The 26,140-nt window shown below is 38.3% G+C and overlaps 1 protein-coding gene across 4 annotated transcripts in view; it reads left to right on the forward strand.

Annotated features, from left to right (window-relative positions):
- The window catches only part of DRC9 (dynein regulatory complex subunit 9), a 96,823-nt gene that overhangs the window by 57,924 nt on the left and 12,759 nt on the right, over positions 1 to 26,140 (forward strand). For all 4 annotated transcript variants that reach the window (XM_074214722.1, XM_074214724.1, XM_074214723.1 and 1 more), the window contains exons 7-8: positions 21,149 to 21,310; positions 22,467 to 22,541. In XM_074214722.1, the coding sequence (XP_074070823.1) occupies positions 21,149 to 21,310; positions 22,467 to 22,541 (237 nt within the window). The remainder of the gene's footprint in view (positions 1 to 21,148; positions 21,311 to 22,466; positions 22,542 to 26,140) is intronic.

A 26,140-nucleotide genomic window follows, 5' to 3' on the forward strand; every position in this document is an offset into this window, starting at 1 on the left:
GTCTTTATTCAAACTCCACAGTTCTTTCTCTGCATGCAGATGGCTTTCTCCATTGCAGACAGCCCCAAATTCTCCCTGATTGTTGCACTGATGGAATGAACGAATCCATCAAGGTTGAACATCACCCTCATGTTGCTGTTAGGGTATACAATACTTTTCTGGTTCTGCTCATCTCGCTCAGCATCAGTTCATGCAAATCCCTCCAGGCTTTCCTGAAATCCCATCCCTCCTGGTTTCTAATAGAACAATAGTGTTCCATGACATACATATACCACAGTTTGCTAAGCCATTCCCCAATTGAAGGACATTTACTTGATTTCCAATTCTTTGCCACCACAAACACGGCTGCTATGAATATTTTTGTACAAGTGATGTTTTTACCCTTTTTCATCATCTCTTCAGGGTACAAACCCAGTAGTGGTATTGCTGTATCAAAGGCACATCTTTGTTGCCCTTTGGGCACAGTTTCAGACTGCTGTCCAGAAAGGTTGGATGAGTTCACAGCTCCACCAAGAATGTAATAGCGTCCCAGATTTCCCACATCCCTTCCAACATTGATCATTGTCTTTCTGGTCATATTGACCAGTCTGAGAGGTGTGAGGTGGTACCTCAGAGAAGCTTTAATTTGCATTTCTCTAATAATTAATGATTTAGAGCATTTTTTCGTATGGCTATGGATTGCTTTTATCTCCTCATCTGTAAATTGCCTTTGCATATCCTTTGACCATTTGTCAATTGGGGAATGGCTTTTTGTTTTAAAAATATGACTCAGTTCTCTGTCTATTTTAGAAATGAATCCTTTGTCAGAATCATTAGTTGTAAAGATTGTTTCCCAATTTACTACATTTCTTTTGATCTTGGTTATAGTAGTTTTATCTGTGCAAAAGCTTTTTAATTTAATGTAATCAAAATTATCTAGTTTGTTTTTGGTGATGTTCTCCAACTCTTCCTTAGTCATAAACTGTTCCCCTTTCCATAGATCTGACAGGTAAACTAGTCCTTGATCTTCTAATTTGCTTTATAGTATTGTTTTTTTATGTCTAAATCCTGTAACCATGTGGATCTTAGCTTGGTAAAGGGTGTGAGGTGTTGGTCTAATCTAAGTTTCTTTCATACTAACTTCCTAATTTCCCAGCAGCTTTTATCAAAGAGGGAGTTTTTATCCCAATAGCTGGACTCTTTGGGTTTATCAAACAGCAGATTACTATAATCATTTCCTGCTAATGCACATAGTCTATTCCATTGGTCCACCACTCTATTTCTTAGCCAATACCAGACAGTTTTGATGACTGATGCTTTATAATATAATTTTAGATCAGGTGTGTTTAAGCCACCTTCTTTTGCACATTTTTCCATTGAATCCCTGGCAATTCTTGACTTTTTATTTCTCTATGTAAATTTACTTACAACTTTTTCTAATTCATTAAAGTCATTTTTTTGAATTTTGATTGGTAGGGCACTAAACAGGCAGTTTAGTTTTGGTAGAATTGTCATTTTTATCATATTAGCTCGACCTATCCATGAGCAGTTGATGTTTACCCAGTTATTTAAATCTGATTTTATTTGTAATTGTTTTCAAATTTGTAATTGTTTTCAAAAAGTTTCTGAGTCTGCCTTGGCAAATAGACCCCCAGGTATTTTATATTGTCTGAGGTTACTTTGAATGGGATTTCTCTTTCTAGTTCTTACTTCTGTGTCTTGCTGGTTATATATATATATATATATATATATATATATATATATATATATATATATATATTTATAAAAGTTGAGGATTTTTGAGGGTTTATTTTATATCCTACAACTTTGTTAAAATTGCTAATTGTTTCCAGTAGTTTTTTGGATGATTTCTTGGGATTCTCTAGGTATAACATCATGTCATCTGCAAAGAGTGAGAGTTTTATCTCTTCCTTCCCTATTCTAATTCTTTTGATTTCTTTTTCTTCTCTTATTGCTGAAGCTAATATTTCTAATATGACATTGAATAGTAGTGGTGATAATGGGCATCCTTGTTTCACCCCGATCTTATTGGGAATGCCTCTCCCCATTGAATATAATGCTTGTTGATGGCTTCAGATAGATACTGCTAATTATTCTAAGGAACAGTCCATTTATTCCTACACTCTCTAGTGTTTTTAGTAGGAATGGGTGCTGTATTTTGCCAAAAGCTTTTTCAGCATCTATTGATATAATCATATAATTTCTGATATGTTTGTTGTTGATATAATTAATTATACAAACAGTTTTCCTAATATTGAATCAACCCTACATTCCTGGGACAAATCCTACTTGATCATAATGTATTACTAGAGATAACTTGTTGTAATCATTTTCCTAAGATTTTATTTAAGACTTTTACATTTATATTCATCAGGGAGATAGTGCTAAAATTTTCTTTCTCTGTTTTAACTCTTCCTGGTTTAGGTATCAGCACCACATTGGTGTCATAGAAAGAGTTAGGCAGAGTTCCATCTTCCCCTATTTTTCCAAAGAGTTTATATAGAATTTGGAACCACTTGTCCCTTAAATGTTTGGTAGAATTCACTTGTAAATCCATCAGGTCCTGGAGATATTTTCTTAGGGAGTTCAATGATGGCTTGTGAAATTTCTTTTTCTGAGAGAGGGTTTTAGGGATTTAATCTCCTCTTCATTTAACCTGAGCAACTTATATTTTTGTAAATAAACGTCCATTTCACTTAGATTGTCAAATTTGTTGGCATAGACTTGGGCAAAATAATTTTGAATTATTACTTTAATTTCCTCCTCATTGGTGGTGAGTTCACCTTTTTCATTTATGATACTAGCAATTTGGTTTTTTTTTACATCAAATTGACCAGAGGTCTGTCAATTTTATTGTTTTTTTCATAAAACTAACTCTTGGTTTTTTGTATTAATTCAATTGGGTTTTTTTATTTTGATTTTATTAATTTCTCCTTTAATTTTTAGAATTTCTAATTTGGTATTTAATTGGAGGTTTTTAATTTGTTCTTTCTCTAATTTTTTTAGTTGCATATTTAGTTCATTGATTTCCTCTTTCTCTAATTTATTCATGTAAGCATTTAAAGATATACTATATCCCCTGACAGCTGCTTTGAGTATGTTGTTTCGTTATTGTCATTATCTAGGATAAAAATAATTAAGTCTTTCTATAATTTGTTTTTTGGTCCACTCATTCTTTAAAATGAGGTTATTCGGTTTCCAATTAGTTCTGGGTCTATATCTCCCTGGCCCAATACTGAATATGGTTTTTATTGCATTGTGATCTGAGAAACATGTATTCACTAATTCTGCCTTTTTGCAATTTATTATTAGGTTTTTATGCCCTAGTACATGGTCAATTTTCTTTTAGGTTTTTGCAAGGCAAATGGGGTTAAGTGGCTTGCCCAAGGCCACACAGATAGGTAATTATAAAGTGTCTGAGACTGGATTTGTACCCAGGTAATCCTGACTCCAGGACTGGTGCTTTATCCACTGTGCCACCTAGCCGCCCCCATAGTCAATTTTTGTGTAAGTGCCATGTACTGTTGAAAAAAAGGCATATTCCTTTCTATCCCCATTCAGTCCTCCATAAGTCTATCTTAACCTAGGTTTTCTATTTACCTCCTTAACTTCTATCTTGTTTATTTTTTTATTTGATTTATCTAGATCTGAGAGTGGGAGTTGGAGGTCTCCCACTATTAGAGTTTTGCAGTCTATGTCTTCCTGTAGTTTTTAAGCTTCTCCTCTAAGAATTTGGATGCTATCCCATTGGGTGCATACATATTCAGTATTGAAGTCACTTTATTTTCTATGGTACCTTTTAGGAAGATATAGTTTCCTTCCTTATCTCTTTTAATGTTGTCTATTTTTGCAGCTGCTTTGTCTGAGATTAGGATTGCTACCCCTGCCTTTTTCACTTCAACTGAAGCAAAATATATTTTGCGGCAACCTTTTACCTTTACTCTATATGTATCTCTCTCTGCTTCAAATGAGTTTCTTGTAAGCAGCATATTGTAGGATTCTGGTTTTTAATCCACTCTGCTATTCGCTTACATTTTAAGGGAGAGTTTATCCCATTCACATTCAAAATTATAATTACTAACTCTTTATTGCCCTCCTTGCTATCTTCCCTCTGTGTGTATTTTCCTGCCTTTTTCCCCTTTATCCATATTCCCCAGTATTTTGTTTCTGAATACTGCTCCCTTCAGTGTGTTTGCCCTCCTGTATCCACCCCTCCCCTTTCTTTCCCCTTTCCCTTTTTTCCTTTTCCCTTCCCTTCCATCTGGTAGTTCTGCTTTTTTCCTCCCCCTTCTTTGTCTCTATCCCCCCTCCCCTTTTCCCCTTTTAATACTTGAAAGATAAGATTGTTAAGTTAACTTTAAGCCAAGTCTGATGAGAGGAAGATTCAGGTGTTTCTCATCTGCTCCCTTTTTTCCCTCTATTACTATAGGCCTTTTGTACCTCTTAGTGTATTGAGATTGACCCCATTCAATTCCATCCCTTCTCCTGTCTCCTTCCTATCCCCCCTTTTAAGGAGGTAGTGTTTTTAAATCATTCTAAGTCATAGAAAATCCTGAGTATCCATCACTTCTGGTTAAATATATTCTCTTTAACTGAGTTGTGGTTCTTGAGAGTTATTAGAGGCTTTCTCCCAAGTAGGGATATAACCAGTTTCATTCCATCAGGTAGCAGTCTCATGGATAAGTCATGAGTGTCCATCATTTCTGGCTATGTATATTCTCTCTGATAGAGTTACAATTCTTAAGAGTTATGAGACTCTTTTTCCCATGCTGGGATATTACCAGTTTCATCCTATTGGATAGCAGTTCTTTTCTTTACCCCCCCCCCCGTTTTTTAACCTTTTCATGTGTCTCTTGAACCTCCTGTTTGATGTCTGAATTTTCTATTTAGCTCTGGTCTTTTCATCAGGTATTGTTGGAAGTCTTCCATTTCCTTAAATATCGATCTTTTCTCCTGAAAGAGAAGGTTCAACTTTGCCGGATAGTGTATTCTTTGCTGCATCCCAGGCTTCCTTGCTCTTTGGAATATCTCATTCCAGGCCCTTCGATCCCTTAATGATGATGCAGCACGGTCCTGCATAATCCTTACTGTGGCTCCTTGGTATCTAAATTGTTTCTTTCTGGCTGCTTGCAGGAATTTCTCTTTTGTCTGATAGCTCTGGAATTTGGCCACAGCATTCCTTGGTGTTTTCATTTTACGATCTCTTTCTGGAGGGGAGTGATGTATTCTTTTCAATAACTATTTTGCCCTCTGGTTCCATGACATCAGGGCAATTTTCCATCACTGTATCCTGTAATATTATGTCTAGGCTTTTTTTCTCTTCAATGTTTTCACAAATTATAGAATTCTCAGGTTGTCCCTCCTTGATCTATTCTTGAGGTCAGTGACTTTGCTGATGACATCTTTTACATTTTCTTCTATTTTTTTTTCTATTTTTTTGGTTTTGTTTAACAGGCTGTTGCTGTCTCACAAAGTCATTAGTTTCTACAGACTCCATTCTTTTTTTTAGAGAGGAGTTTTCTTCATTTACCTTTTGCAACTCCTTTTCCAATTGGTTAATTCTATTTTTATTTTATTTTTAGGTTTTTGCAAGGCAAATGGGGTTAAGTGGCTTGCCCAAGGCCACACAGCTTGGTAATTATTAAGTGTCTGAGACTGGATTTAAACCCAGGTCCTCCTGACTCCAAGGCCAGTGCTTTATCCACTGAGCCACCTAGCCGCCCCTATTCAATTCTGTTTTTGAAAGAGCTTTCCATTTGACTAACTGAGGTTTTGAGAGAATTATTTTCTTTTTACATTTGCCCAGTTGAGGATTTGAGAGAATTATTCTCATTTTATATTTGTCCAATTATATTTTCCAATGATTTTTTTCTTGTTTCTAGGTGTTAATCTTCTCTTGGCTTTCTTTTCCCAAATTTTTCAATTGATTTTTAAATTCCTTCCTTATTTCTTCAAGGAAGTCTTTCTGTGCTGGAGAGCAGATCATATTCTCTTCAGAGGTTCTAGGTCTCTCTGAGTTAGGGTCTTTTCCTTCCAAGAATTTTACTGTGGACCCTCCTTTTCACTGGTCTTTCTTCATTTTACTAAGACCTTGAGTTGGGGAGGGGCTGGTTCACAAAGTTTGGTGTTGGGATCCCTAGAAGCTTTTCTCACTGAGTGCAATTACTCTGGATTCCCAGTAGGGGTGCTGGTTCCTTTCTCTGGAATGTCTGTGACCTTGATTGAGGCCCTCTCCCTTGGCCTGGAGGGCATGATTGAAGCTGTTAAATACTTTTGTTTTCAATCCTTGGTGGCCTCTACTCTGGTATGAGGTCATCCCCCTCCACATTGTCAGCTGAGATGGTTCTGCTGCTCATCCTTAGCCTAGGGCAGAAGATCTATAAATGTGTTTGTTCTCCGAAAAGGCTTCCGCTGAAGTGGAGGTGTGGACTCTGAGTTCCTCCTGATTAGATGAGCCCAGGATGTAGCTCTCCTGCCCTGCCAGCAAGCTCCCAAGGGTCAACGCCAACACCGATGCCTCTGCACCCCAGTTGACCCAAGCCCCTGTGATTGACCAGGCTCTAGCCCAGCTGCTGATCAAGCCAGTTTGATTCTCAGGCCCTCAGGTTCCCAGGCTCCAGCCCTGCTGCTAATCAGGCTGATCTGCAGCTTATCTGGGCTCCCAGGCTCAGGCTCTCCCTGGCCCCGTGCTCCTGGCAGAGTCCACCCTCTGTGCCCAGACTCACCTGTGATTGTGGAAGACAAGTCCTGAGGTTGATATTCTTTCTTCTGACTTTTCTTTCTGTGTTTTGTCGATTAGATTTCTGTTAAGAGGTTTGTTTCATATCATATATGGGGGAAAATCAGGATATTTTAGAACTGTGCCTGTCTTCTCTCCTCCATCTTGGCTGGAAGTCTCTGTGAATCTTTTAAAAAAATTTTTTTTAGGTTTTTGCAAGGCAAATGGGGCTAAGTGGCTTGCCTAAGGCCACACAGTTAGGTAATTATTAAGTGTCTGAGGTCAGATTTGAACTCAGGTCCTCCTGACTCCAGTGCCGGGGCTCTATCCACTGTGCCACCTAGCCACCCCTCTGTGAATCATTTTAAAATCATCTGGTTAGATATTATTTGACAATTGACCTGTTATAACAAAGATAAAAATTAATGCTAAATTAGGAGAAATGATGATGAGAAAATGGTATAGCAAGCAAGCAATTAAAACATTTTATAAAGAAAGGTGGAAGATTCTGAGCAATATGACCTAATAAAACATTGAGAATTGAGGCTAATGGTGCAGTGGATAGAGCACCAGCCCTAGTGTCAGGAGGACCTGGGTTCAAATGTGACCTCAGACTCTTAATTGCCTAATTGTATGACCTTGGGCAAGTCACTTAATTCCATTGCTTTAAATAAATAAAATATTTTAAAAATAATTGAGAATTGAAAGGAAAAATGGATTTGTAGAAAGACCCAGTCTTTCAAGCACATATCCCTAGATCATAGAAATCATCCCAAGGGCATATAAGATTAAAAATGAAAGAAAATCAACAAATAGACAAAAGATGAAAAGATACTTCAACATTTCTTGATCAATCTATTTTCTACATTAATAACATCTTTGGACTTTTATCAGTCCTGATGTGTTGTATGCTGGGAATTACTTTTAAAAAGACAAAGATGGGAAGATCAATAGACCAACTGGTCCATACTGGAGACTGGGTCCTGAAAAAACAATCTTCCAGCTGTCTGAAAGAAGAGGATGCCAAATCCTTGCAACAGATCATACAACAAAAGCAAAAACACATGAACATTATTTCACTCCTCAAAGAGCAATGAAGGATGTCAGTAACTATTGATTCCTGTAACTTTTTCCTTCAGTGAAATCTGGGAGTAAAGGCAAGGTTAGGAGGAGGGAATAAAGAGAGAGAGACAGATAGATACAGAGAGAACAGATTTCAGAGTTGGATGCAGGGAGAGAGAAGAGAAGAGAAGGGGAGAGAGAGGAAGAGAGAAAGTTTTTAAGTGTTTTAAATTTTAAGTAGTTTTCCAGAATGCATATGATTAAATATATATTCACATATGCATACCCTTCATCTTTTTACCTTTTTTTTCATCTTTTTTTTCTTAAACCTAGTATGGAGAAAAGTTAACAATGGTAAGGCTTTGGGGAAGGGGATTGGTCCAATTTCTGTCTGAAGGCTTTTGATATTTTGATCTATTCTTAAATCTATTCTAGCCTAGCCCTGAACTAGAAGGTATCTGGACCTGAGACTTCAAGTTCCCTTAAACTACTTGGAGCCCATTTGAGGTCACTTCCCTTAAGGGTAAACTAATAAATAATGGTATGTTTGGCTAGTTATGCACCTTTCACTGTGAATTCAAAGTAATGAAAAAATAATTATTTTCTGTGAACAAAATATCACGTCAATTGCTGAATATACAAATGGAAAAAGTAAGATAATCCCCTCCTTCAAGGAGCTTATTCTAATTGGGGTGAGGTAATACCATATACTTGGGCTTAACTGCAGGGCTCATGGAAAAGTCCAGAAGTTCTAAGGGAGAAATGACAGGTCAGATGACAAGCCCCAGTGGTCCTTTGAGTGCCTAGGATTCTTCAGGAGGTGGCAGCAGTGTTTATAGTGAGGCCCAGAGGACATTAGAGGTCAATAGAAGCAATTGGTGGTGCAGTGGAGCAAGCAGTGGACCTTGTCACTTACTGTCTCTGAGACCCTGGGCAAGTCACTTGATGTCCACTGGACCCAATTTCCTCAGCTGTAAAATGGAATAATGATAGCACCTTGTAGGCTCATTGTAAGGATCATATGAAATAATAATTGTAGAGAAGTGCTCAGCACAGTGATTAGCACATCGTGGGAAATACTTTTTCCTTTCTCCTTCTGTACTCAGTAGCAGGCGAGATGGGAAGGACTGGTGGTCCTCCATCTTACTAGAAGGTTGGAATTGATGACTCCCAACTCATCCAATTAGACCAAAACCAGTCTAGCAAAACCAACCAAGACATGGACTACACATGGCAGCATCTGTACCATTCCACACCCCTTTCCCCCCAATTGTTTAGGAAAAAAATATGGTAGGTTTTCTCAACTCTGGGGCCTAGTTTGGTCATTATAATGACATTGATCAGTTTGCTTTAGAATTTTTTTGTTTCTCTCTTTGTTGTTGTGCAGGTGATTTCCGTGTGTGTGTATGTGTGTGTGTGTGTGTGTGTGTGTGTGTGTGTGTGTGTGTGTGTGTGTGTGTGATGCAGGGAAATGATATGAAGAATTGTGAATGAAGTAGAAACAAAATCTGTTAAATGGGTGGAAGTTTCTGTTCTTGAGATCCTGCCTCCCCTGGACACTGTTGTCTGTATCTTGTCCCCATTTTCCCTTTCACTTAACTGTGCCTTGGATACGGGCATGGCAGGAAATGATGTGTTGAATTTGGGGGGTCAAGCAACTTGGGACAAGAAAGACCAGTACATAGCCTGCCATTGGAAGATGCCTGGTCCAAGGTGTAAGACCACTCCCCAAGCATCATTCTCTGTCAAGCCCACCATAGAGGGGTATTTAATATTACCCCTTCAAGTTCTCTTGCTTCTTCTTATCTCCCATTCAGGGAGATCCCATTCTCTTGATGGAGCATTCATTGTGGCCTGATTAAGCCAAGCCTCATGGCAGCCTGACCTTCTCTGCCTCTCTGTCTTTCTTTGTCTCTGTCTCTGTCTCTCTCTATTTTTGTCTGTCTGTCTGTCTCAGTCTCTGTCTCTCTCTGTCTCTCTCTGTCTCTCTGTCTCTCTGTCTGTCTCTCTGTCTCTCTGTCTCTCTCTCTCTTTCTCTCTCTCTCTCTGTCTCTCTCTCTCTGTCTGTCTGTCTGTCCACTCATACTTCACCTGGTCTGTCCTCAGGGTGCTCACTGCTTTTCTTACTAATATTGGCCAATTCATTTTATAACAATATTTTACTATAATATAGCAGTTTAACATCCCAGAGAGCTGTGAATTCCTTTGCTTTTTCAGTGGCCTTAAATCTTCAATCTTCAATCTCTAAATCTTTAAAAATCATCAACATATGCATATATATATACACACATTTATACAAATACACACATATACATACATACATACATATATCTCTATATCTTTAACTATATATATCCAGTCCTCTTGTCTCCCCTGAATGCCAGTCCCACATCAGCTTCCTTGTGAATATCTCACATTATATGTTCCAGAGGCGTTTTAGACTGAACATGTTCAAAACAGAACTTACTGTCTTTCTCCAAACACCTTCCCCTATTCCCTCCTTTTCTATCACTCTTCTGGGCTCCCACCTTTGCTGTCCTCCTACACTCCTCATTGGCCCTCACCCTTCACCCCCTGCCTCTCCTGACATCCCTCTGATGTAAGCCCTCACCACCTCATACACTAACCTTCTGGAGGCTCTCCCTTCTCATTGCCACCCACCCTGACCCAACCACCACTGACCGCCAATCCCCCATTCAATAAACTGCAGAGATTCCCTTTTATATCCAGGATCATTTATCAAGTCATCTGGTATCTGAAGTTCTTCTCAATCTGTCTTCTTCCTACTTTTCCAGGCTTACACTTTAATTCTTGTTAACCAGCTGGCCTGACCTACTTGTCATCCTTCAAACCTATGCCACTGTCTTCCATGCCAGTTCACTGGCCCTGGCTGTGCCTGTGCTTGCCCTTCTCACCAGGCCCCCTTCCTGCTGGTGTTTTTTTCTGAGATAACCTTCCCTTGACACTGTGTATATCTTGTATATACATCGGCTTTATATATCTCTCTCAAGAATGAGAGCTTCTTGAGGGCAGGGACTATGTTTTGGCTGCCTTTGTACATCCCGTGCTCAGCACAGTGCTGACTAATAAATGGAGTTTTTCATTTTCTTCTTATATTCCCCTGAGAGCTCACAGTTTCTTCTTCCTTTCTCCTAATTTTCTTCCTTTTTCTTCAGTTTCTTCTTTACCCATCCCTGCCCTGGTGTTTCTTGCACCTTCCTCTGCACTAGCCTAGTAGCACCCATGCCACTGGTATAGGGCAGATTGAAGAGGGATGGGCCTGGGGAAGTGAAGTGACCCTAGAAGATGCATGGCCAAGTCTTTGAGGTAGAGCCAATGTTGGTAATAAGCAGCTTAGGAAAAACCTTTTCATGGTGATAAGGAAGTGGGTAGGGAGGGCAGGTCTTATTTGGGGCTAAAGGACAAAGCTTTTTAGGAAGCTAAAAAGGGAAGCTGCCCTGGAGGTGGGGTCTGACTTCACTAGTCCTCTGTCTATCAAGCCATGTAAATAATGGACTTGGATGAATCTAGAGACCATTCAGAGAAAGCCCCAGGATCAGTCACTATCCTTAACCACAGGTAGACTACATACAAATATGAAGTCGTTTACCTCAGAGCAGTTGTTTCCTGCAGCTTTCTCTGGAAAGGTTTCACCTAACCCATCCCACAGTGATTTTCTTTTGTTTTCAAGAAGTCACAAAAGTAACCAAAAGTAAAATAGGAGGGTCATGAATTTCTGTTTTTACCATAACCTAGAGTTTCCTTATTGCTCAACAACCAACATCCTCCTCTTCCAACTGTGAAAACAAAACACTATCATTAGAAAGTTTCTGGCTCCCATTGTCATCCTCACCATCAAAGCTTTATTAACTGTGTTCAGTCAACTGTCTCTTTCCATGACTAAATATCTCCATTCTGAAACCAGACAACAACCCAAACTATCCAGCAATCTTGGGATTTGGAAATTAAACTTGGCTTGATGTGAAAACCGCACAAGAGCTGTATTATTCTGAGGACCGGGGCCAGATCCCCAGACACTCTGGAAAAGCAGGGTTAGTGGGCAGAGCAGATTGTTCTTGAGTCAGCCTGTCCTCTGACTTCTGAGAATTCCTCTTAAAAGGAAGCTTAACCACAAAACTCACCCTTAGTGGCCTGGCTCATTCAGTTTTTCTAGGCTAGTTTCTTTTCTTTAGCTCATGGGCAGATTCAAAAATGGCAGATGGCATTACAGGTCCTCAGATTTCTCTTTGTGTGTCTGGGTGGTATTTTGTTTTCCCTTCACAAGCCTCTGTGAGTTTCAGATCCTCTTCCTTCCCCCCCCCCCACCACCACCACTAAGTCTCAGTAATCTCATTGCTAAGGATCTCAGCAACCAAACAGGAAGGAACTTGGGATAATGAGAGGCACATGGCAGCAGTCCTCAAAACAGATGCCTTTGGTTTGGCTGTCTGGCACCTGAACCAGCCTCTAAAATGTTCCTTTAAATGACCCTTTAAATGCGCAGTAGAGTATAATGCTTTAAGTTCCCTACATTTCAGAAACTCTTCTAAAGAGTTTCAACTCTCAAACTTTTGATCTTCATATTATTATTCTGAAAAGCAAAAAAAAAAAAAGATGACTTGTTTTGGGGTTGTTGACACCATCTGACACAAACCACATGGAGTCAAGACCTGTGGATGAAGTAATTATCTGTCGTGTTCACAACCCTAGTTGTATTCTCCTTGAGGATGCTGGGGAAGTTCAGAGGAGGATGAACTTAATCAGGGGAAGGGTTTTATGGTATACAGCAAAGATCACTGACTTGAAATCAGAAACTAAAGGTTAAAGTTCCAGCTCTGATACTTTGGAAACTGTCTGCTCTTAGCCAGTTACAGTCTTTTTTTTTTTAGGGTTTTTTTTTTGCAAGGCAATGGGGTTAAGTGGCTTGCCCAAGGCCACACAGCTAGGTAATTATTAAGTGTCTGAGACAGGATTTGAACCCCAGTACTTATGATTCCAGGGCCAGTGCTTTATCCACTGCACCACCTAGCCACCCCAAGTTACAGTCTTTCTGAGCCTCAGGTTCATCATTTGTAAAATATCGATAGTGTTGTCTCCCTCAGAGGATTCACAGTGAATATATATACATATATATATATACATATATATATGTATATATATATGTATATATAAATCTAAGTGAGCACCCAGCTGTTTGAGTCTTCTATACTCCTGCTCCTCTCTACCAGAAAGAGACCTGGTTAAAAAAGAAAACAAAAAAACAAGCCTCACAGATCATCTTTTCTTTCCTTCATGGGCCAACTAGGAAAGTATTTTCTCTTCTTGTTTCTTCCCCTTCCTCCTGCTTTGTTTCTCTCCCTATAGGGTCTAGAAGTGAAGAAGAGAGGAAGAGAGAAATGATTTACCTCTGGAGGCAGATTCTCCCAATAGACTCAAAAAAAAGGTGTGTGTGGTGGGGAGATAGGCCTATGATCTGATGGCAGCCAGAAAGAAAGCCTAAATTCTGTTCATTAAGAGTTTATCTATTAAACATAAGTAGAGGGGCAGCTAGGTGGCGCAGTGGGGGCAGCTAGGTGGTGCAGTGGATAAAGCACCGGCCCTGGAGTCAGGAGTACCTGGGTTCAAATGCAGTCTCAGACACTTAATAATTGCCTAGCTGTGTGGCCTTGGGCAAGCCACTTAGCCCCACTGCCTTGCAAAAACCTTTAAAAAAAAAAACATAAGTAGGATAAAAGATTCGTTAAACTATCCCTGAGAGGTCTCTTAGACAACAAAGCCAGGATGTGGGGTCCTAGTTTATATATTCTGTAAAATATAAAGAAAATTTCCTCAGAGTTGCCCCCCTTTCCCTATAACATCCTCTGATGGTATTCGTAGACATACTCAGCTGGCTATAGTGAACTGGCTCTTGTGTAAATGGAGGGAAGATAGTCAGAAGACTTCTTCAGTTACTTCACATTCAAGTAAAAGTTCACCAGCACGAAGCTGTCCTGGTTACTAGTGCTCCATCTATGTGCAATGGACATACAGCTTCCTGAAATAGTCTTTGCTTTCTTTCCACCCATTTCTTAGTACTCTCAAACTTTGCATGTCAGCAATATTTGACACTCTCTTGTCCCAAACTCTGCATACCTGAAATTGCCAACTCCCTCTCTGCAGCTATCTCATTATTTACTGAAATTGGTCTTTGAATAAGCAGAGAGGACCCGGGTAGTGTATACCATCAGGAATTTTTAATAGATATATATTGATACCTTTTGTTTTTATGTTTGCAGCCCTTCTTTGCTATGCCAAGAACCTACTATTTGGAAGGGAAATTCCTAGGAAATTGTCTCAAGGTATCTAGGATTGTTGCCTCAGAGATCTGAAAGAAAGATATAGAAAAAAGGAGTGAACTCAAATCTTATTTCCTCATTCATTTTTCAAAGTATTTGTCATAGAACTCTCCTAGAACAATGCCAGACACCCCTCTATACTATTTTGCTTGGTGATTTCATCAATTCCCATGGATTCAATTATCATCTCTGGGTGGATAATTATCAGATTTATCTAGCCCCAACCCCTCTCCTAACCTCTAAATTGGCATTGCTGTTTCAAACTGAAGATATCTTAAATTCAACTTGTCCAAAATTGAACTTCTTATCTTCTGTAAAAGTTTGTAAAAGTCTGTAACAGTCCTCTCTTTCTAATTTTCCTCCCACTATAGAGGGTAGCCCCCATCTTTCCAGTCACCCAGGCTCAAAACCTAAGTGTCATCCTTGACTCCTTTTCACCTTCCACCACATACCCAATCTGTTGCCAAGTCCTGTTGAATCTACATTCATGTTCTCTTATAGATACCCCTTTTTCACAAATGGCACTGGTGAAACCTTCTATGTAGACTATGGTAACACCCTTATGTCCCCATTCCTAGATATCCTCCAATCAGTCAATCAATTATTAAGCATTTATTAGCAACTACGATGTGCTAAGTGCTAGGGATACAAAAAAGAACAGTTCCTGTACTCAAGGGTCAAGTTTTATATAGGCTAAGTAGGAAATAAATAACAGATGTAAGTTACTAGAATAAGAGGTGTTAGGGAAAGTTTGGGACTTAAAGGAAGACACAAAAAGAGTTCCAGACCTGGGGGACAGCCAAAGAAAATGCCTAGAGCTAAGAGATGGAGTGTTCTGTCCAGCCAGGATGCCATGTCATGGAATTAAAGAATATGAATTGGAGAATAAGATAGAAAGGTAGGAGGGAACCTGATTTTGAAGGACTTTGAAGTTCAAACAGAGCATTTTATATTTGATTTTACAGGTAATAAGAGATAATTGAGTAGTATAGTCAGATCTGTACTTTAGGAAAAATTACTTTAGTGACTGAATGGAGGATATATTGGAATGGGGAGAGATTTGAAATACTCAAACCCACTAGCAGGCCATAATGTGTAACATGAGGAGGGTCTGCTCCAGAGTGGTGGTTTTGTTGGAAGAGAAAAGGGGGCATATTGGAAAGATGTTGCAGAAGGAATGAGAGATAAAAAAGGATCCAGGATGGACTCATACATTATGAGTCTAAGGGACTGAGAGGAAGACATTGCCTCTATAGCATAAGGAAAGGTAAGAGTCAGGGAGGGTTTAAGATAAAAGACAATAAGTTTCAGTTAAGGACATGTTGAATTTTAGATAACTGTTGGATATCTAATTCAGTATCTGAAAGGCAGTTGGAGATACGAGATCTGAGTTCAGAAGAGATTTTGGGTCAAGAAAGGTATATATGAAGATCACTGAGAATCTAAAGTATAAAGATGGTAATTAAATCCATGGGAGCTGAATAGTATATAAATAGTATAGAGGGAGAAGAGGACCCAGGACAGAATCCTGAAGGACATTTGTCTTTAGAGGCTGTGATCTAGAGGAGAATCCAGCAAAGGTGAAGAGAAGGAATGGTGAGTGAGATACTTCCGTGGCTCCAACTTGGTCAGGATTGGGACCACAGGGAAAAAAATTGTCTTATAGGCTTTTCTTCTTTTCTTAATAACCTCATTTCCTGCAGAAAGTCTAAGGTGGGAATTAATAAAGTTAATAAATCTTTTCCAGTGTTCTCTCTAACAGGTCTTGCAATATTTTCTGGCTGCATTTTAAAACTTTCAGGGTATCATAATTTAGTTCACAGAACAAACACAACATTCTGCATTTTACAGAGACACAGACAAGATAAATACAGAACAAAAAAGAGCATGTAGTCCATTATCAGACAAGCATTTAAAAGAGAAGACCTCTCAGTTCATAGCTGGACATGTATTAACTAGTTTAACCTACAAGGGACATAGAAAAAAATGAAAAAAGGTATGCTTCATCAGAGTGATCTGGGAAGAACCAGGTCAAGAAAGGAACCCTGGAGTTTTCCTCACAATGAAAGCCAAGCTCAGTCGAGGGTGAGCTGGAGAACCTGAGCAGGAAAGGTTGATGTACTCACCAGACAGTGGGATTAGACTTGGAAGAAATAAATCTCCAGTGGCACCTAATCTACCTCCACTGATACTGAAAGGTCCATTTGACCCTGTTCTGTGTCATATCCCACTTCTGACACCAATTAATGTCAACTGGAACAGATCTAGCCTCTAATCTGGGGGTGGCTGGCATCAACATAGAGCAGAATAGAAACAGAATCAGGATGCAAACAGAAATTTCATAATTTCAGATTGAGAAAAATGAGACTTTTAGGCAGAAACATTCCCCTCCCCTCCCCACCAAGGAGGAGGGGTTTAATTAACACCACTAGTCTGGGGTCACTTATATGAAAAGGGTTGGACACACAGCACAGTCATTTTTAGATCTTGAGAGAGTTCTTTGGGTCAGCTTTTATATATTTAGATAATACAGGTCTTGGGTCCTGTGGGAACAGAGCCAGACTTCTGTCTCAGGAGCTGAAGTGCAGTGCCTCTCAGAGACAAGAAAAGGGGATTGTAAACATATGATGGATGGCCCTGGGGAAAAGGGGAGCTAAATTCCTTAATGAACACCTGGTGCCCGTGTAAGCAATGTATTTTACCAGAAGGTGAGATTATTCCAGGGGCAAAAGATGATTGTTATTCTGCTAGCTGGGCCATAGTTCTGGAAAACAGGGTGCCACCAAAATAATTTGACAGTAGATAGTAGGGAATGAGCCAGTAGACAAGAAGAGATTGAAAATAAGTGAGGAAAACAAGTTTGAGGAGACAGGATGGAAAGAGGCTTCCTGAGCAAGAAGGAATAGTACACCTTGTCAAGGAGTAAGGCCACCTCATCATGAGAGAGGGCTGAAGGAGGAGAAGGTGGCAGAAGTTATCTGATTGATTCAAGTTTTTTAAAATATGAGTCAAGGAGGAGAGCACTGGCCTTGGAGTCAGGAGTACCTGAGTTCAAATCTAGCCTCAGACACTTAATATTACCTAGCTGTGTGGCCTTGGGCAAGCCACTTAACTGCATTGCCTTGAAAAACCTAAAAAAAAATGAGTCAAGGTTCTCATCTGAGAGGGTTGGGGAAGGAGAGCTATGAGAGGTTTGAAGAGGTTGAAGAGTTGATGTGGGGGAGTGAAATGATACGGGAGATATATGAGGGTTGCCAAGCTGCAGTGAGGGGCTAGTTGAGGTTATATCATGTAAATGTGAAGTGGAGGTTTCATGATTTTTCTCCACTGTTGTTCAGCAGAATGTGAGTAGAAACAAAGGTGGCAAATGAAAGTGATCCAAGAATGATGCTTGGAGGGGCACAGTCAACAATATACTAAAGAAATTCAAGAGTGGAGGTTAGCAGAGTTGAACTGGTTTACCAAGGGTCGAGATGAAGGAAAGAGGAGAGAGTTGATAGTGCAAGGGGGTGACTTGGGAGAGAATTGAATTGCATGCATGTGTGTGTGTGTGTGTGTGTGTGTGTGTATGTATGTAAAAAGTCATAATTTTGTTTCTTCTTTGCTTACACTTATTTGTTCAATCTCTTTTCTTTTTTTTTATTTAAGGCAATGAGGTTAAGTGAGTTGTCCAAGGTCACACAGCTAAGCCAGATTTGAACTCAGGTCCTCCTGACTCCAGGGCCGGTGCTCTATCCACTGTGCCACCTAGCTGCCCCCCAATCTCTTTTGTAGTCTTTCTAGTCTTATTGTTAGCACTGTATCAAATAGTAGCAGTTGATTTATCCCTGATGTTACTGGAAAGATGGCAAGTTTATCCCCATCACAAATAATGCTGCTTCTTAGATACTCACCCATACACGTACACATTCATATACATATATGTATATAAATATACATATACATATATGGCATATAAAACCATAATAATTTATTATATTACATATCTATTTATAGATATACAGAGAGGTTGTTCAGGATCCTACTTATGTACATGTATTTTACATATATACTACATAATCACTACATATTAGATATGGCTTACACTACTTAGAATGTTTGCTATTTACTTTATCTACACATATTATTACTGTTTACTATAGGAAAGGCCTAATTATTCATCTATTTCTAAGTTGTCTTTTTTCCTAAACAAATGGGTCAGTATTTTTTCTTTGTTTACACTATAGCCATGGTTAACAAGCAAATTCTCCCTCAACAGTTGATAGTGTAAAAATATTTCAGGACTGGTATTTAATAGCATGGGAAACAGTATGGTACAGTAGAAAGTATATTAGGTTTGGAATAATTGGACTTTGATTTAGATCCTGGCTTTTCTACTCACTACCTGGGGACCTTGGGCAACCTCTCTGGACTTCAGTTCTTCATCTATAAGTGAGGGAGTTGAATTTGATTATCTCTGAGATTCCTTCAAGTTCTGAATTTCTGAACTTGTGCTTCTAGGCTCTGGTTGTTGCCTTAGGAAATAGCAGAGGAAGAAAGGTGGAACTATCTTGAAATATCCCTAATGACAAATGTCAGATCCCAAAATGGCAGTAGCATCTTGTTGAAAATTGAAAAATGATGTCAAAAATTTAGCTAGTACTCTCGTAGAAAACAACATATGACCTGATTAAAGACAATAAAGAAGAAATAGTGGAGTGCAATATGGAAAATAAAGCCATATTGTATAGTCAATACAATTCAATAAACATTTATGTAAATACTTACTATGTGCTAGCAAATGAGATGCAAATGAGCAAAAGAAACACAGTCCCTGCCCTCAAGGAGCTTACAATCTAGTGGGGGCGGGGAAGAACTACAAAATTATCTGGAACTGGGGGAAAACTGGGGGAAACTGCAGTGGGAAAGAAAACTAGAGGGGGACCTGGCTTGGAGTTTACCAGAGCTGCAGATTTAAAGTGGAAGGAACTGCAGTCTGGATTCTTCCCTCTATTAAGGAAAGCTTTGGAAGATGTTTAGTGCTCCACACTCCAGCCCTCCAGTCAGAGCAGAGAGGAGGCTGAAGAGGTGCTGAAATAGCCAAAGCTGAGTTAGTGCTTGGTGATGAGATTAGAAGTGATCAGCTTGTTATCCTTCTTGATAACCTTAATCAATAAAAAAGATGAAAGTCAAACAATAAAGGTGGTACCAGAAGACAAAGTAGTTCAAACAAGATAATTTATAAATAAAAAAAATTATTATATAAAGACCTGACAAATTAGAATTCAAATACAACCCCAGATACTTATTAGCTGCAAGACACTTAACCCTGTTTACCTCTGTTCCTCATCTGTACAATAAGCTAGAGAAAGAAATGGCAAACCACCACAGTATCTTTGCCAAGAAAACCCTCAATGGGGTCACAACTGATTGAAAACCAAAAGAAGAACATCTCTCTATGTATTTATTTATAAATTGTATTCATGCACATAATTCTAAGTTTAGCTTACTTCATTACTTGATTTGAATAATTGACTAGGCTGAAAAAGGCAACTCACAAAGATAGCTTCCAGTGGAAAAACTACATTGTTGGCTCTATCTTTCCCAATGTCAATAATTATTCTTGAATTTTTATATTTTTTAACAATTTGGCTTGCAATTCATGGAAATTCTTCATTTAGAATATTTCTAAACAAGTTAGGAAATTGTTTCCAAACTTTTAAAATGGGTATGAGAGTTTTTACACGTGACACATGTTTTTTGGCAATAAAATCACATACCATTTCATAAGATCATAAAGACTGGGCTGGAAAGGACCTCAAAAATCTCAATCCCCTCACTTTATAGCTGGTAAAATATTTCTAAATAGTTATTTTCAAAATTCTCTCTCCATAGCACAAAGTTGTTTTTCCCCCATAGTCAGTTTTTCATATATTATTAAAACACTAAGTATATCTGCTATCTAAGACAGCTCAAAGAACTCAGCCAAGTACTCAATACCTAAAGTCATTTTCCAAAATGTTAAGTGGTCAAAAGATAGTAACAAAATTCTCAATAAATAGAATAAGTTATTAACTTATTAATTTTCAATAAGTAAGCTATTAATCATTTTTAACTTAAAATCATTAATGATAGGAGAAATATGAATCAAGTCAACTCTGAGGTTTCATCTTGCACCTAGAAAATTAACAAAAGATGATATAGATTAAAAAAAATTTTGTTTCTTTTAAAAAAATAAAGGACATTATTTTTTAAAAGGGGTCAATAATGAGATGTTTAAGTAATGGTAATAATGTGACTACTTCAGGTGATCCCTTTAGGAAATAAACAGATCTCCTGAGTGAAATAGAAAGGAAATGCTGCCTCGATCAGAATTATCCATCCTCTTCTTCCTCCTCTGCTCCTCCAACCTGATGACTTTTCAAAGTCAATTTTAGTCAGTCCAGGAGGAAATTGGGTTCTAAGAGGAATGCAGCTCCTGATGAGACATACAGATGTAAGCAAGGCAAAGAACTGAGGAAGGGGAGACCTTAAGTAGACACATAGACCAGATAGAACTGAAGTGTAGACAGAAAGAGGCAGCCAACACAAGGGGATCAGAGCTCAGGAGCAAAGCTGTTTAGGCTTATCAAGCATGAGGATTGGAAGGACAAATGGAAGCCCTACCTCTACCACCTCTCCCTGTACCCTTCACCCCCAAGAATGAATCTTAAGCTGGTAATGCTGGACCTTCATTCCTTTTGGGCTTCCTCTTGGAAACTTTAAATCTAATCCTCAGGGCATAGCACAAGAATATTTTATTTTATTTTAATTTATTTATTTTAATTTACCTTATACAGTGTTAACCACAGGCCATTGCTAGTCTGAGGTACTTACAGGAAATCCAGTTAAAAAGAGGCAATGGAGTGGGAGCCATACCCAAAGAAGAGAAAGAGAGAGATTTAACTGATGGGGTTCAACACTGAAAAAGACAGAGAAAATTACAGATCCTTTGATACAACTTCGATCTATCCAAGAGAGTATTTCCCAACTAAAAGTCTTATCTCCCCTTCAGGGTCGGAATGAATATATTGCACATCTCAAGGACCAGCTGCAAGAATTGAAGGCAAAAACTAATATGGAGAGCCGATATGTGAAGAAAAATACCAATCTGCAGATTGCCCAGACCCAGAAAAAATGCAGCAAAGATGAAGAGGCCTTGCTGGAAGAGATTGAGGTAAGTTAAGCATGTCTGCATGAGCCAATGCAAGTTAAGTAGCCGCTCATTTGTTGGAGGTGGATGTACAACTGAATTGTTTGCTACATTCCTCAAGTCCCTCATTTACCTGAAGACAGGCTTTGGGTTGCAAACCTGAGAGAGCAGAGATGATGATGAACTAGAACCAGAATATCCTGCTTCAATCTAATGACTCTGGATGTTGGTTTATCCTTATTTTATAAAACCACACCTTTGATTCCTTATAGAGGAATAAGGACAGAGCAAAGTGGCTACACATGGCTACACATTTGTAGTAGGATTCGCAGACTAGGGGAAGCTAAGTGGTACAGTGGATAGAGCACCAGCCCTGGAGTCAGGAGGACCTGAGGTCAAATCTAGCCTCAGATACTTGCTAGCTTGTGTGACACCCAGGCAGGACTTCTTAATATTTCTGTGAACTCTGACAAGTTCACAGTGATCTCCTTCCTTCTAATCATTTATAAGCACAAGAATTCAAGATGTAAGTCATGGTGGTTGTTGTGTCCTTCATTCTGAAGAGGACCTATGAAATCATGGTTGATTAAAGTGAGGCAGAGCTGTCCAAAGTTGTCAGCCTCACCCTCTCTTCCAGAGTCATGGAAGTCCAGTCTTAAACCACAGACAGAAATAACCAAAAGGAAAGACCATGGTGTTGAAGGGAGGACAATGATTAGCTGTTTGAAAACCTGTGGTATAAGAACGTGACCCCCTACAAAGAGTGTGAAATCCAGTTGTAGGTAACCTTAGATACCACTGCTTACCTGATGTTTGATTTTCCAAGATGATGGACATATTCCTTTTCTCTGGATTTTAATATTTATTTATGTAGCCTGTAGGCTGTTATCAGAGCCTTAATCCCCTTTCTGCTTAATCTATGTTGGTATGATATCCTCACAAATTGACATTGCTTTCTTAATTCTTCCACTTTTTTTCTTTCCATGTCAGCAAAGCAACTATCCTTTTTTTTTCCTTTTCTAAGAGTCATTCCAGCCTCTGTTGGTGAGACTTTGGGATTACATGATTGAAAGATGAGAAGCTTACATATATCACCACTTCATGTCTATCCTTTTCCCAACCAAAACTCATAATTTGCCAGTGAAAACCTCAGACATCTCCTTGTCTATTCTATTCACAGAAACTGAAACTTAAAATCGATGAAGAGGTTCAGGTCCACCTAGAAGTTGAAGCCTTCCTCAAGAAAGAGCAGCAGGTTGGTAGCTCAAATTATTTAAATTAGTCCTTGAGAAGACTAATTACAAGACAGACAAGGGCCTTTTAATATTTTCCAAAACTTAGAAGCCTATGTGATCAAACCAACAGGAGCACTTCAAGAGGCTTCATTATGATAATTATAGAGCAAATAATTGGGTTTATTGACATCTAACTCATTTCTGTCTACCTGTGGGAAAGACCTTCTCCAGTACAAGGTCTAGAAATTAAAGGGTGTCTGAGAAAATTGAGAAGAGCTATGGAGGATGTATTATAGGAAGAGAATTCTAGAATTTCAGAGTAATCAGGAACCTCTCCAAGAATAACTTCTAAAAATATTGTGAAGACCTCTAGATAGGGAAAATCTGGCACATTCCAAAGCAGCTCATTACACATTATAGGGTCTTTAATCATTAGCAGGTCATTGAATGTCTCTGGATCTTCATGTCCTTAACCAAAATTAAGGAGTTAGATTATATTACTTTGAAGAAAGTCCCTCCTACCTCTTGTAGCAGACCTCAGTCTGCCTTTCTGTGACCCCACTGATTGATTTTGGTTCTACTTTTGGGATCAAGAATAGGAAGTGTTATCTTTCTTCCAATAAATTATAACTTTACCCTTACATGACCACAGCTATCATTTCCACTCTCTGCTCCAAATAAGTCTTCTCTTTTTCAAAAAAGAATACGGTTTTATCAACCACTCCCCTTTGAATTTTCTCCAGCTGAGGCAGTCGATAAAGTACTAGCCCTGGAGTAAGGAAGACTCATTTTGTGAGTTTAAACCTGGTCTCAGCGGTGTGACCCTAGGCAAGTCACTTAACCTTGTGTGCCTCAGTTTCCTAATCTGTAAAATGAGCTGAAGAAGGAAATGGTAAGCCACTTCAAATGGGGTCTGGTCATGAAGAATTAGACACAACCACACAGATGGAAAAACTGAAGCACAGATAAATGAAGTGATTTACCCAACATGGTCATACAGATGGGAACAGGACCAATATTCAAATCCATATTCTGTAATCTCACATATTTTAAACTCTCATCCTTATTTTTTTTCCCTAAATGAACTGCTGTCTAGTTATGCTTACCCCATTTTATGCTTATAAAGTTAGCTTTCTGGACTCATATGTAAGAATTTAGATTTTTTTCTTTAATAAATTAGGCTAAACATTCTATATGCTGTCAAGATCCCTTTTATATTATGGTTCCAACATCTAATGTGTTATTACTCCCTCCTAGCTTTGTGTCATCTGAAAATATGATAAATACATCAACTAAATTCTTATTCAGCTCACTGAAGAAAATGATCCATAATAGAGAGTCAAATCTAAGCACAGAGACCAGGTCCATTAGTAACAGGCCTCCTTTTAAGCTGACATTGAACCATTTATGACTATTCTTTGGTTCTGTCCAGGCAAACAGTTTTGAATACATCTAATTGAACTTTCTCCCTTATTTCAAAATTTTTAAATTATGTTTATTTCTAGAACCTATTGTCTTGTGGATTTCTTAGCAAAATAATCTCTTTATATTTGTTTCAGTTAACAAACACTTGTTTTTATGCTCTCCCACATCCTACACTCCATTGGAAAAGAAAAAACAGAAACCCTTGTAATAAATATGCACAGTCATGCAAAACTAACCCCTACATAACTGGACTCTTGTCTGGCCTACTTTTCTTTATCTTTTCTTCAAGAATAGTATAAGACTTTGTCAGATCTTTCCCCTGCAATCTAGAAGGTAATCTCTATCTATAGTATTTTCTTCATCAAAACAAAGGAAATCAAGTCAACCTTTGATGACCTGTTTTTGATTAAACCATGTTAGTTCTTTGTAATCACTATTTTCTTTTCTAGATGCTCATTAATCATCCCTTTAATAACATAGTCTACTATTTTGTTGGGAATTAAGTCAAGTTCACTGGTCTGTCATTTGGAGTCTCTAGTCTCTCACTTTTTTAAAGAAAACTAGGACATTTCTTCTTCAGTCCTGTTGGTCTCTAGTCTCTATGATTTTTTAGAAATTAATGGCAATACAATAATCCAAATGCCAGTTTTCACAGATTATCTTTCATGTTATCCTTCTGGGCCTATTAATAGCAATAAATCAAAGATGGCTAGAGGCTTTGTTATTAATTTCGTACTCAAATCTTAGATTTCAACTCAAAATTAGTCATTTTTTCCTTTTTCCTTCTCAGCTCAAAATTTGTTGTCCCTAGCAGAGAAATCAGAAATAAAACAAGAATTGATCAGGGATCCCTTCTCTTTATTTGTTATCCCTTCTGCCCCAGGAGTAGTCTTATCTCTTCCTTGACACTTTTCTTTTCTTCATTAGTTTTTTTAAAACCAAAATTCTTTTTTGCTCTTCTTAGCATTCCCTCAAAGTTCATTTTTTTCCATTTTTAATTTTTTTTTTTTTACAGATTAAAGACACAATTTTGAAATCATCCTGAAGGAATTGGTTTTTGGATTCTTGTACTCAGAGAGCTGTAGAATTCAAGATCCATTTCATCAGGTTTTTTTCCTCTAGGCATTTAGCCCATTTTCTTTTCCTTTTTTTTTAAAGCATTGAGGGTTAAGTGCCTTGCCCAGGAATCACACAGCTAGCAAGGGTCTGGGGTCAAATTTTAACTCAGATCTTCCTGACTCCAGGGTCAATGGTCTATTGACAAACTCCTCAACTTTTCCCTTTCTTTTTTTTGTTATGACCCTCTCTAAACCCCCTTGTCATATATTGTCTCTTTGCCATTTTAATTTCTTTAACTCCTTTTCTTCCTTCTTTCAAATCTCATTGGAAAATTGGGTGCATTGCACAGTATCTGTCTATCTTTTTATGACCTTGTGACCAACAGATCTAGTTTATTGTCAGTTTGTGAGCATCCATTCCTTTGACTCAAAAGAACATGTTACAGTACTGGCTAGCCCAGACCTAACACACACACACACACACACACACACACACACACACACACACACACTCTCTCTCACACACACACAACCCCAAATAATAGGCTGTTCTGACATCTCATCCTGGGTATTTAGCTTAATATATATTGAACCCAAGGAAATGGTACTGAACCATATGTTTGAAGCTCCTGAACAATGATCTAAAACTTTGATGTTAGAAAAAAAAAATTATTTCATTAAATATTTCCCAATTACATATAAAATTTCTAATAATCATTTAAAAAAATTTGAATTCTAAATTAACAACCTCTGTCTCCTCTTCTCCCCCCTTCCCTCAGAAGATAAGCAATTTTATATTACTTATGCCTATGAAAATCACATAAAACATAGTATGGAAATACTAGCTAAACTGCAAAAGAAAACATGATTAAGAAAACCCCAAGAAGAATAGAGGAAGTAAAAAAAAGGATGTTTCAGTATACATTCATAGTCTATAGGTTCTCCCTCTGGAAGTGGATAGCATTTTTCATCATGGATCCTTTAGATTTATCTCAGATCATTATCTTGATCAGAGTAGCTAAATCTTTTACAGATTGATCAAATTTCTCCCTATAATTTTGGAATAAAGTTTTAGAACCATTTTGTAAACCTTGTGAACCCTAGCCTGATACTGACTTGAATTCAAGAGATTTGAA

The sequence above is a fragment of the Macrotis lagotis genome, chromosome 1 (assembly GCF_037893015.1).
Source record: "Macrotis lagotis isolate mMagLag1 chromosome 1, bilby.v1.9.chrom.fasta, whole genome shotgun sequence".
NCBI lineage: Eukaryota > Metazoa > Chordata > Mammalia > Peramelemorphia > Peramelidae > Macrotis > Macrotis lagotis.